General features: G+C 44.3%; 1 protein-coding gene across 1 annotated transcript in view; it reads right to left on the minus strand.

Moving 5' to 3' along the window:
* The window catches only part of cabin1 (calcineurin binding protein 1), a 539,464-nt gene that overhangs the window by 171,552 nt on the left and 354,793 nt on the right, over positions 1-13,119 (minus strand). Inside the window, 2 exon segments of the mRNA XM_070887525.1 lie at positions 10,993-11,634; positions 12,393-12,489. Of these exon segments, the coding sequence (XP_070743626.1) occupies positions 10,993-11,634; positions 12,393-12,489 (739 nt within the window).

A 13,119-nucleotide genomic window follows, 5' to 3' on the forward strand; every position in this document is an offset into this window, starting at 1 on the left:
TGCTGCACAGGAGGGCAGGAAAAAGAGTGGGAGAGCGATAGTGATAGGGGATTCAATTGTAAGGGGAATAGATAGGCGTTTCTGCGGCCGCAACCGAGACTCTAGGATGGTATGTTGCCTCCCTGGTGCAAGGGTCAAGGATGTCTTGGAGCAGGTGCAGGACATTCTGAAAAGGGAGATGAACAGCCAGTTGTCGTGGTGCATATAGGTACCAACGATATAGGTAAAAAACGGGATGAGGTCCTATGAGACGAATTTAGGGAGCTAGAAGTTAAATTAAAAAGTAGGACCTCGAAAGTAGTAATCTCAGGATTGCTACCAGTGCCACGTGCTAGTCAAGAGTAGGAATTGCAGGATAGCTCAGATGAATACATGGCTTGAGCAGTGGTGCAGAAGGGAGGGATTCAAATTCCTGGGGCATTGGAACCGGTTCTGGGGGAGGTGGGACCAGTACAAACCGGACAGTCTGCACCTGGGCAGGACCGGAACCAATGTCCCAGGGGGGCGTGTTTGCTAGTGCTGTTGGAGAGGAGTTAAACTAATATGGCAGGGGGATGGGAACCTATGCAGGGAGACAGAAAGAAATAAAATGGAGTCAGAAGCAAAAGATAGAAAGGAGAATAGTAAAAGTGGAGGGCAGAGAAACCCAAGGCAAAAAAACAAAAAGGGTCACATTACAGCAAAATTCTAAAAGGGGCAAAGTGTGTTAAAAAGACAAGCCTGAAGGCTCTATGCCTCAATGCGAGGAGTATTCGGAATAAGGTGGACGAATTAACTGCGCAGATAGCAGTTAACGGGTATAATGTAATTTGCATCACGGAGACATGACTCCAGGATGACCAAGGCTGGGAACTCAACATCCAAGGGTATTCAGCATTTAGGAAGGATAGACAGAAAAGAAAATGAGGCGGGGTGGCGTTGCTGGTTAAAGAGGAAATTAATGCAATAGTAAAGAGGGACATTCGCCTGGACGATGTAGAATCGGTATGGGTGGAGTTGCGGAATACCAAAGGGCAGAAAACGATAGTGGGAGTTGTGTACAGACCACCAAACAGTAGTAGTGAGGTTGGGGACAGCATCAAACAAGAAATAAGGGATGTGTGTAATAAAGGTACAGCAGTTATCATGGGCGACTTTAATCTCCATATTGATTGGGCTAACCAAACTAGTAGCAATGCGGTGGAGGAGGATTTCCTGGAGTATATTAGGGATGCTTTTCTCGACCAATATGTCAAGGAACCAACTAGAGAGCTGGCCATCCTAGACTGGATGATGTGTAATGAGAAGGGACTAATTAACAATCTTGTTGTGCGAGGCCCCTTGAGGAAGAGTGACCATAATATGGTAGAATTCTTTATTAAGATGAAGATTGGCACAGTTAATTCGGAAACTAGGGTCCTAAACTTAAGGAAAGATAACTTCGACGGTATGAGGCGTGAATTAGCTAGAATAAACTGGCAAAGGATACTTAAAGGGTTGACGGTGGATAAGCAATGGCAAACATTTAAAGATCACATGGATGAACTTCAGCAATTGTACATCCCTGTCTGGAGTAAAAATAAAATGGGGAAGGTGGCTCAACCATGGCTAACAAGGGAAATTAAGGAGAGTGTTAAAGCCAAGGAAGAGGCATATAATTTGGCTAGAAAAAGCAACAAACCTGAGGACTGGGAGAAATTTAGAATTCAACAGAGGAAGACTAAGGGTTTAATTAAGAGGGGGATAATAGAGTACGAGAGGAAGCTTGCAGGGAACATAAAAACTGACTGCAAAAGCTTCTATAAATATGTGAAGAGAAAAAGATTAGTGAAGACAAACGTAGGTCCCTTGCAGTCGGATTCAGGTGAATTAATAATGGGGAACAAAGAAATGGCAAACCAATTGAACAAATACTTCGGTTCTGTCTTCACGAAGGAAGACACAAATAACCTTCCGATTGTACTAGGGGACAGTAGGTCTTGTGAGAAGGAGGAACTGAAGGATATCCTTATTAGGCGGGAAATTGTGTTAGGGAAATTGATGGGATCGAAGGCCTATAAATACCCGGGGCCTGGTAGTCTGCATCCCAGAGTACTTAAGGAAGTGGCCCGAGAAATAGTGGATGCATTGGTCATTTTCCAACAGTCAATCGACTCTGGATCAGTTACTATGGACTGGAGGGTAGCTAATGTAACACCACTTTTTAAAAAAGGAGAGAGAGAAAACGGGTAATTATAGACGCTTAGCCTGACATCAGTAGTGGGGAAAATGTTGGAATCAATCATTAAGGATGAAATAGCAGTGCATTTGGAAAGCAGTGACCGGATCGGTCCAAGTCACCATGGATTTATGAAAGGGAAATAATGCTTGACGATTCTTCCGGAATTTTTTGAGGATGTAACTAGCAGAACGGACAAGGGAGAACCAGTGGCTGTGGTGTATTTGAACTTTCAAAGGCTTTTGACAAGGTCCTGCACAAGAGATTGGTGTGCAAAATGAAAGTGCTTGGTATTGGGGTAATGTACCGACGTGGATAGAGAACTGGTTGGCAGACAGGAAGCAGAGAGTCGGGATAAACGGGTCCTTTTCAGAATGGCAGGCAGTGACTAGTGGAGTCCCGCAGGGCTCAGTGCTGGGACCCCAGCTATTTACAATATACATTAACGATTTAGATGAAGGAATTGAGTGTAATATCTCCAAGTTTGCAGATGACACTAAACTGGGTGGCAGTGTGAGCTGTGAGGACGACGCTAAGAGGCTGCAGGGTGACTTGGACTGGTTAGGTGAATGGGCAAATACATGGCAGATGCAGTATAATGTGGATAAATGTGAGGTTATCCATTTTGGGGGCAAAAACACGAAGGCAGATTATTATTTGGATGGCGGCAAATTAGGAAAAGGGGAGGTGCAACGAGACCTGGGTGTCATGGTTCATCAGTCACTGAAAGTTGGCATACAGGTACAGCAGGCGGTGAAGGCGGCAAATGGTATGTTGGCCTTCATAGCCAGGGAATTTGAGTATAGGAGCAGGGAGGTCTTACTGCAGTTGTACAGAGCCTTAGTGATCCCTCGCCTGAAATATTGTGTACAGTTTTGGTCGCCTAATCTGAGGAAGGACATTCTTGCTATTGAGGGAGTGCAGCGAAGGTTCACTCGACTGATTCCCGGGATGGCTGGACTGTCATATGAGGCGAGACTGGATCAACTGGGCCTTTATTCACCGGAGTTTAGAAGGATGAGAAGGGATCTCACAGAAACGTATAAGATTCTGACGGAACTGGACAGGTTAGATGCGGGAAAAATGTTCCCGATGTTGGGGAAATCCAGAACCAGGGGACATAGTCTTAGGATAAGGAGTAGGCCATTTAGGACTGAGATGAGGAGAAACTTCTTCACTCAGAGAGTTGTTAACCTGTGGAATTCCCTGCCGCAGAGAGTTGTTGATGCCAGTTCATTGGATATATTCAAGAGAGAGTTTGATATGCCCCTTACGGCTAATGGGATCAAGGGGCATGGAGAGAAAGCAGGAAAGGGGTACTGAGGGAATGATTAGCCATGATCTTATTGAATGGTGGTGCAGGCTCGAAGGGCCGAATGGCCTACTCCTGCACCTATTTTCTATGTTCCTATGTAATGGTCACTAAAAACCAACTGAATAAAATTTATGAAATGTTGCTAACCTGAAGCCTTATTAAAAAAGTCTGTCAGAGAGCCCCAGCTCTGTGATTGGATGGTGCTACACTTGAACTTGATGGGCTATTTTTGATTTGTGTCTTGAAATTGTTTCTCAAGAACGAGAGACAAGGAAATAAAGAAAAAAAACACAGGCTTGGGGCGAGTGAGAAACAGGTAAACGTTAGCAGAGATTGACTGCGAGTTAAAGGATCTTTTTGTAATGAAGCATGACTGGCTCTGATCAGATAGGGGTCAGTACCGTACTGAAGATGATTCAAAGCTTTTTCAGTTGATCTTGGAAATAGCGCTAGCACTGAGTGAGCAGGGACAATGAAAGAACAGACCCAAAGGTTACAGTATGATGAAACACATTTACTGCAGCTTGACTTATTGCCGAGTGAAGGAATTGTTTATTTTCTGCCAGGTCTGTCTGAAGCCCCAGTGTCATCATTAACACAAGCTACTGATTAAATTCTAAATAAGATTACCTACCATAGCATTTTCTTCATTCCTTCAGCACACCACAGGGATCCAGCTTAGCTCGATTGTTGTGGGGAAACCGCACACCGAGTACACACATTAAATGTAGCCATGACCTTACAGACGGATGGTATGGCATGTATTCGCCTACTCCTGTGTCATATAAAGCCCACAATCTGTGCGAGTTTATTTTGATCTGAAGCCAAACCCCAAACTGAAAAAACCTACGCTCAACACCTGCATTTCTATAGCGCCTTCAACGTGGTAAAACATCCCAAGGCGCTTCACAGAAGCGTTATCAAACAACATTTGACACTGAGCCACATAAGGAGATTTGATGACAGGTGACCAAAAGCTTGGTCAAAGAGGTAGGTTTTAAGAAGCGTCTTAAAGGAGGAGCGAGGGAAAGCGAGGCGGAGGGATTTGGGCAGGGAGCTCCAGAGCTTGAGGTCCAGCCAGCTGAAGGCACGGCTGTCAAAGTGCAGCAATTAAAACCAGAACTGAGCAGTCGGGGTTGAGGGGTGGATGGGTGGAACGGTGGTTTGTGGGGGATGAATATATCATCGAAGAATGAAAATGACCCGACCAGATGGTAATCTTCCCACACACACTGCAGGACGATACCAACTCCGTGCCAATTCAGGAGGGCTGATAACACAAACGGACAGGATGGATCTGGCAAAGAAATGATCATGTGCAGCAGTGCGATCTAGATAGTAATGTTTAGTAAATGGGTGAAAATTACTTCATGTGGCAGGCAGCCTTCTAATATGATCAATTGGAACCTGACTGATGGGCTCAGCCATGAACTGACCTTTAACCTGCCCCTGGGCTTCCTCCTGCAGCACTGAATACATTAACTTGTGAAGAACAAAATTAAAGGCCAAATTGGGAATTACTGGCCTAATTGGCACAGTTTCCAAACTGCTTACATTGAACAGGTCACCAACAGGTAATCCCGATTATCCCAAACAAACAGGAGATAAAAGATCAAAACAGCCACACGTGAAGCTGTGGGGAAATAAAACCCAGATTAACTTTCAACATGGCTGTTGATACTCCAGAAAGAGAGGAGTGAGTGCCAGAAAGCCCAAAATATCTGGTTGCAGTCTGTGCCGATCTGGAGGAAGGATTCTATTCTGGCGTTGGGAACCCTTGGAGAATCTCAAGGCTCTGAGTGACCCGTGTCTGGAACAGCTCTGTAGCTTTACCCACCTTGGGCAATATGTCACTCACTGCCTCCACCTCTCTTCAGATGAGTTCTGCTCCTACCTGCAAATGGGTTGTCAGAGAAATTGCAGGTGCCTCTTTATAAAGTCGCTGGTTGGGGAGGTTTGCTTTGCCTCTACAGGAGAGAATGTGGCGCTTACTGAGTCAGAGTACTAATGGATTGGATAACCTATTCTTTGGAGGAATTCCATCGCTAACCCCTCTAACTCGCCATCTCCAGTGGCCCCTTTGAAACCCTCACACAAAGCGCTCCCAAAGGTCTGCACCCAGGAAGCTGACTATCATCCACAAAGCAGGCTGTCCACACCAGGATTCTGCTCAGGAACTGGCAGTGGGCTTGGGGAGGCAGAAAGTATGCTGCCCAAGGAAAAGGAGGAACCAACTGATGGCTCCGAGGAAAGCGCTCAAAGTGAATACCAACACGAATGGGACACATTCCTGCGTACAACGTCTTAGGTTCAAAATTGCCCAAGGCAGAGGGTGGGAGTACTTAGTTGGGGCCATCTTCGCCCATCGTCAGAGTTTCTGTTAAGTCTCTCAATCCTTCTTTGAAGGAATTCCCTCCCTAAACCGCCGCCCCCCCACCTCTCCATCTGCTTCGGTCCTAAAGAACCCCTTTGAAAACCACCTTTTTGACCAAGCTTTTGGTCTCCCCTCCTAATCTTTACTTCTTTGACAGTGTCTGTTCTTCCTTACACCTGTGAAGCACCATTGGACATATTGTTTCTACATTTAAGGCACTATATAAATATATATGAATATTTATATTTAAATTTGGTTTTACACTTTGTTTGGCCTGTGGGTGCATAGTTATGTACTGGGGAAGTCTTGGTAACACAGTTTTGGGTGTGACCCAAATATCTTCATTCAGCAGTTTTGCCTAAGGGGAGTCGAGCCCTACTGACCCATTTATCCCTCCGTTGGTGGTGCGTGGTCTTGGACATTGGTTGGAACGAGCAAGTTGAATGGTGCCAGCACATCCTCAGTACAAACCAATCAATACCAAAAACAAAATAGTGCGGATGCTGGAATCTGAAATAAAAACAAACAATTCTGGGAATCTCAGCGGGTCAGGCAGCATCTGTGGAGAGAAACAGAGTTAACGTTTCGGGTCTGTGACCCTTCGTCAGATCCGTTTCTCTTCACAGATGCTGCTTGATCCGCTGAGATTTCAAGTATTTTCTGTTTTTATACCAACGAGCGTTTGGTGAAGTGGCTGGATCCATTACATCGCGACTCCCAACGGGGAGGGTCCTGCTGCTTTTTCCATCTCTCAATAAGCTGAATAAGGGACATACAGTGTAGCTGCTCATTATGGATATGTTTGAGAATCCGAGGTGGATGTGGTAAACTAGCACATTATACACAGATCACGTCAATCAACAATCGTGAATGAACTGCTACAATTTGTACAGTATTTGGTGTGGGTGCAGAAGTTGGTGTGGACGACTGCCCTGACTATGGGGACACTTAGTATGTTTCCATGCAAAATGAGCAAACAAGTGAGCCAGCTTGGGGAAGTGAGGACATTCTGTGTGGAATGTTACAGTCCAATAGTGTGGCTCAGCCCCCTTGTTTGTTTTTCCTGATCTTAAGGCTGTCTTATGGCCAACTTGAGAGTATGTGATTGAGGAATAGCCCAGAGAGAGCACTGCTTCTTGCTGGGTCTGTAAACAGGCTAGCAGTATTGGTTTGATTTAATTTTTCATTCTCTTTCATTCATACACATGTCATAAGAAGAACTGCATAGGTTGGATGTTCCAGAAGTTCATTGGCCCATAATAATGCCCCAGTTCCCAGGATGAAAGCCTTGACGAACTGGTCAATTTGTGAAAAAAAATGTAAGAACTGTTTAATCTATTCCTGCAGAGCGAAGGAAAACTTGTCCCAATTCAACAGTGAGTGGTGGCAACATTTACCCGGGGCAGAGGTCCTGGGCCTTTATAAGACATGACGGTAAGACAGCATGTTGGCACTGCCTGTCTTGTGTTATGGCACATTTTAATGTGCATGTGCTGCATGTGAATCATAGAAAATTACGGCACAGGAGGCCATTCAGCCCATCGTGTCCATGCCGACAAATTGATAAAGTTGGATTCCTTTTTTCCCCCCTATGGTTGTATTTGTCCAGTATGACTAATTTTATTTAGCGGTTGTTGCTCACAAAAGGAAACAGTAAGAGTTTTGCAGTTTTAACACACAAACATCGTCATTTTTCTGTAACTGTGGCCAGCGACTAAAAGTATACACAAAGCTAACAGAAAGACGACACTCAGCAGGATAGCGTGAAGATATCATTTTGTCATGTGGGAAAAGAACATAGTCCCTGGTTAAATGAGCTAAAGTAGTCCCTTGCCTGGTGATTTAGACAGTAAATATACATCAGCACCCAAGTAAGATTTTTAATCCTGACTCAAGACTTACACAGAGCTTCAGTGCACGTCAATAAGGTTGAAAAATCCTCAATGAGCATCACTATCACCAACTTGCCCACTGTACAAGTCACACGTCAAAACCTGCCCATGGTTAGAATAACAGAGCCATAGATCGTCCGTTAAATGGCTTTAAGGTACACCCGAGTAATTGATCAGTTTTGTTGATCACTGACTGGAAGTTTTCCGTCAAGTTGAAGGTGCTCAGCGTGTCTGCGTTTGTACTCAACAGCAACTTAATACTTCCCAGAATTCTGACAACACCAAAATATAAAGCTCATGGTCTCTATTGATCAACTTTAGATGACCCTAGACATGAGAAGGTCCCCATCAATCTGACCCACTGGAATTTTGAACTGCTGGAATGTAGAACCCTATGGAGACATAGTAATCGAGCCATTATTGGCCTTCAGTATATTTTAAAACTTTATGCATGTTGTGGCATTATCTGATAATGAAGCATCTTGCTGCCAAACCATCACACCAGCCAAATACTGAAAGTTAGACAGCCCAAGATTATTAAAACAGTTGAAGTATCCTTAAACCATAAACAGAGTATGCAATAGGAGGGCATTAGGAGCAGAAGGAGACCATACAGTTTCTCTCTCTTTTTCGAGCCTGCTCCACCATTCAATTAGATCACGGCTGATCTGTATCTCAACTCCATTTAGTCGCCTGTGCTGCATATCATTTGATACTCTTACTTAACAAAAATCTATCAATTTCAGTCTTGAAAGCTCTCATTGCCCCAGCATCCACAGCGTTTAGGGGGGCGAGAGTTCCAGATTTCTGCTACCCTTTGTGTGAAAAAGTGCTTTCGAATTTCAGTCCTGAACAACCTCTCATTTTGCAATCTTGTTCGCTTGTTCTCGATTCCCCCACCAGAGGAAATCATTACTCCATATCTAACCTGTCAAATTCTTTAAACATTTCAAACATCTCGATCAGATTAGGAATCTTCTATACTTCAAGTGACTACTGCAAGTCAAGTTTATGCAATCTGTCCTCATAATTTAACATTCTAAGCCCTCGTATCATTCTGGTGAATCTGCTCTGTAACTGCTCCAAGGCCAACATATCCTTCTTGAGTTGCGGTGCCTAAAACTGAACTCCAGATGGGGTCTGACCAAGGCTCTGTAGTGTGAGAACACCACCGCAGGTCAGGGCTATAAATCGAGTTGGAGTGGGGGCCCTGGAACAGCGTGGGCCGTCCCGACCTGTGTGAGAACACCACCGCAGGTCGGGGGTGGAAATCGAGCTGGAGCGGGGGGCCCTGGAACATCGTGGCGGAGGTGCGGTGAATGAGGGTATGGGGCCCAGAAAAGCAGAGGGCCCAGGGGCAGCATTGACCAGCCCACACTGCGACATGTGTGCGCATTAGGTCCGTGCAGCAGAGCAGGTCTCCAGTCGTCCTGGTTAACCCTTGCCACTGGCTAAAGGCCTAGCTCTGTCAAGTCCGTGTGGTGGCTGATGTGCAACGGTCACCACACGTTAAAAAAATCCACGCACAGGCATCTTCCACCCCCTCAACTGGAGTTCAGGACTGGAACATCGGGTCCTTCATTGAACCATCTGTGAACTCATGTCATCCTTGTTCGAGGGACCGCCTATGATGATGACAACTGAAGCATAACTTCTTCCCCTTTGTATTCCAGCCACCTCGGGATGAAGGCCAACATCCCACTAGCCTTCGTGATTGGGTTTTGTACCTGTACACTAGCTTTTAATGATGTGCGCATTTGGACTCCCAAATCTCTTTCCTCCCCTACAGTTCCTAGTTTCTCACCATTCAGAAAATATTACCATTTATCTTTCTTGGGTCCAAAGTGGTCTCACACTTAATGAAATATTTGCATTTATATAGCACCTTTCACAACCACCAGAAGCCCCAAAGCACTTTACAGCCAGTGAAGTGCTTTTTTTTTTTGGAAGTGCAGTCACTGTTGTAATGTATGAAAAGCGGCAGTCAATTTGAGCACAGCAAGCTCCCACAAACAGCAATATGAAAATGACCAGATAATCTGTTTTTTTTGTGACGTTGATTGAGGGATAAATATTGGCTAGGACACCAACTCCCCTGCTCTATTTCGAAATAGCACCATAGGATCTTTTACGTCCACTTGAGAGGGCAGATGGGACCTTGGTTTAAGGTCTCATTTGAAAGACTTGCCCACATTAAACTCCATTTGCCACAGTATTGCCCAGTCTTTTAATCTGTCTATTTCCCTTTGCAACTTCCTGCTCCCATCTGCATTACTTACTGTCCCTCCTGTCATCTGCAAACTTGGATATGCAACTCTCTATTGCTTCATTCAAGAAGTCATCAATAAATATGGTGAAAAGTCGAGGCCCCAGAACAGATCCCAAATAGTCATCTGAGTTCTACATCTTCACAGTAACTATTCCCGAGATGCTATGTTTCAAATCCCAGAAACACTACTTAGTGAAATATTTACTTCTTGGGAAATGACTCCTCAAATACACATCCCAGCCACCCTGCCATGATGTGCAAACTCTCCTGCCATTCCACCTGGCGGGGAAACGGCCGGCTTGTTAACAGTTCCTTCCCTTCACCAGGGACAGTCAGATGGACCCAGATCTTCCCATTCATCCATTCATTCATTTTGATGTGATGTAAATACAATTGTTCAATAAGCTACATGTACAAATGCACATCTTAGTACAATGACAATGCAAAGCCATCTAGCATAGGAAGTGATAAACCAGCTGTTCTTAATGGAGATTCACTGCACAATTCACAGTCAAGAAGCACAAGAAGCTTAATACATAACATAAGAATTAGGAGTGGGAGTAGGCCATTCAGCCCCTCGAGCCTGCTCGGCAATTCAATAAGATCATGGCTGATCTATCTCAACTGCACTTTCCTGCCCGATCCCCATATCCCTTGATTCCCTGAATATCCAAAAATCTATGGATCTCTGTCTTAAATATAGTCAAAGACTGAGCCTCCACAGTCCTCTGGGGTAGAGAAAGCCAAAGCATCACCACCCTCTGAGTGAAGAAGTTTCTCCTCATCTCAATGGCCAACCTCTTAATCTGAGACTGTGACCCCTGGAACACTTCACCAGGAACAAAGTGTAGAGTTGTTTGGAATACATTTTAAATGCTAATTTTTAAATAATGATAAATACTTCTCTTAAAAATTAGGTTTTAAACGAAAATGAATAAACTATACCTGTTTAATCAGCATGTAGGTCTCAGACATGATTTTCTCAATCTTTCCGAGATCAACCGTCATCACCTTTTGACCTTGCTGCCAGACCCTGTACGCATCTAGCAGCAGCGTTTTCCCAGATTCTGCGTCATCTATCAGTTTTCTCTTCCTGCCTGTTTTTCTGATCACTTGGCTGGCCATGACGTGCGATGCTCCTGTTGATCCTGGCTGCTTTGCACTGATGCTCAACTCCTCCAAAGACAGTTCAGCAGGTTTGCAGTCAGGGCTCTTGCCCTCAGTAACACCAACAGTTTTGTTGTAGTCTGTATCCAAACCACTGGAAGGCTTGAATGAAAAATCCAATTTCCCATGTTCAGCAGAGCTATCAAGTTCCATTGGTTCCTCTATGCCAATACTTGGTTTGGTGAGGTCACCCATTATCTTATCATTTTTATCCCCTTGCTCCATGTCCATAGCCTGGGGGGACTGGCCTCTTGGAATATCCTTCACCCCATTCTCTGTATTTCTTAAAGGCCCATCAGAGATGGTATTTTTTTTGGCTGCAACACCCTTGTGCTCCTCAGCATTGGGCTTGTTTGAAACATCTGTTGTCATCTCCCCCATTGGAGAACCTGAAGGTTTTGGAATCTGGTCTTCAGATATCTAAGCAATGAGATAGAGTAATGGAGGAAAACATGTGTTATTACATAGGATATACAACAGAGAAACAGGCCGTTCGGCCCAACCAGTCCATGCCGGCATTTATACTCCACTTGAGCCTCCTCCTGTCTTTCCTCATCTAAATCTATCATGGACCTTATATGGACCCAGTTAACAGTGGACCACTTTACCTTTCTTGGACAGCAAATACTCCCCCTCCCCCTTAACAAATTAACATCAACCTGTAGACATCAATGATCTTAAGTGTGCGCAGGCTAGGAAAGGTCTCCCTCTCTTTATCTTCTTTCCAGATATTAAAGCATTTGCTCTTTAATCAGATGATTGCCCAGTCATCTAACGAACCTACCACTCACTACCAGGAACAACTGTCTTCTCAGTATGCCAACTAAAGACTGGCTTGTGACAGCACAGGATTCCAACTAGTTGTTCAACGAGAGCTCATTCCGCCCCTCCCTTGATTCGGTCACAACGCTGCTTTGACAAATTAACAAACATTAGAAATAAAAACACAATTAAAAAAAAAAGAACAAATGAAAGTGCCCCGAAAGCACAGGTGCGACATCTGTACCAAGTTCCCAACCTTGGCCAAGCTTTCTGGAGGTGATACTTGTATCAGAGGGAAGAAGAAAGTAAGCTAGGATGGAGTGTGATGCTGGTCAACCTCACATACAATCCACTGTGAAACAGGCCCATCAAAACATTCTTGACAATTAAAAAAATGTAATAATTAGCCACATTACCCCAGATAATTCCTTCAAGTTGTCCTCAAGCACTTTCACTGTGAAAATTAATGCCCGCTTGGCAAGCACTTGACGATCCACATCACGCAAATACTTCCTGTGAGAAAGACCAGAGAGAAACACCATTATAGCAGAATGCAATACACCCAGTTAATGGAACCACAACGACTGAAACTCTATATGAACCACTTCCTCTGTAACTGCTGAAGCTAAATCTCAATCAATTCTACAATAGAAAAAAAAAAAATCACATCTGTCATTCAAGTATCTGAAAATATCCCAGATGTTATTTATATGCCATTGTGAAGGTACTCAGGTCTAAATGGAGTATTGGATTTCAAAGTCAGTTAAACCAGCTGGCATTAACTATAGGTATTCAGAGGCCATTCAACTGGTTCTGTTGTGATATCTTATTTAAGATAATGTGGGGACTGGCTATACTGAGTTACAACATGGTTTTGACCATTGGGATCCAAGTTTGAACCCAGTGATGAATAATAGGATGAAAGTTTCCTGTCTCTGCAAGTCTCATTCATCCGTTCACTGACCTACATTGGTACTGGTCCAGTAACGCCTCGATTTTAAAATGGTCATCCTCGTCTTCAAAATCCCTCCATGGCCTCACCTCTCCCTATCTCTATAACCTCCAACCCTCCGAGAACTCTGCTTTTTCCAACAATAGCATCTTCCCTTTCCTTTGCTCGATCATTGGCAGCCGTGCCTTCAT

The sequence above is a fragment of the Pristiophorus japonicus genome, chromosome 8, assembly GCF_044704955.1.
Source record: "Pristiophorus japonicus isolate sPriJap1 chromosome 8, sPriJap1.hap1, whole genome shotgun sequence".
In the NCBI taxonomy this organism is placed as follows: Eukaryota; Metazoa; Chordata; class Chondrichthyes; family Pristiophoridae; genus Pristiophorus; species Pristiophorus japonicus.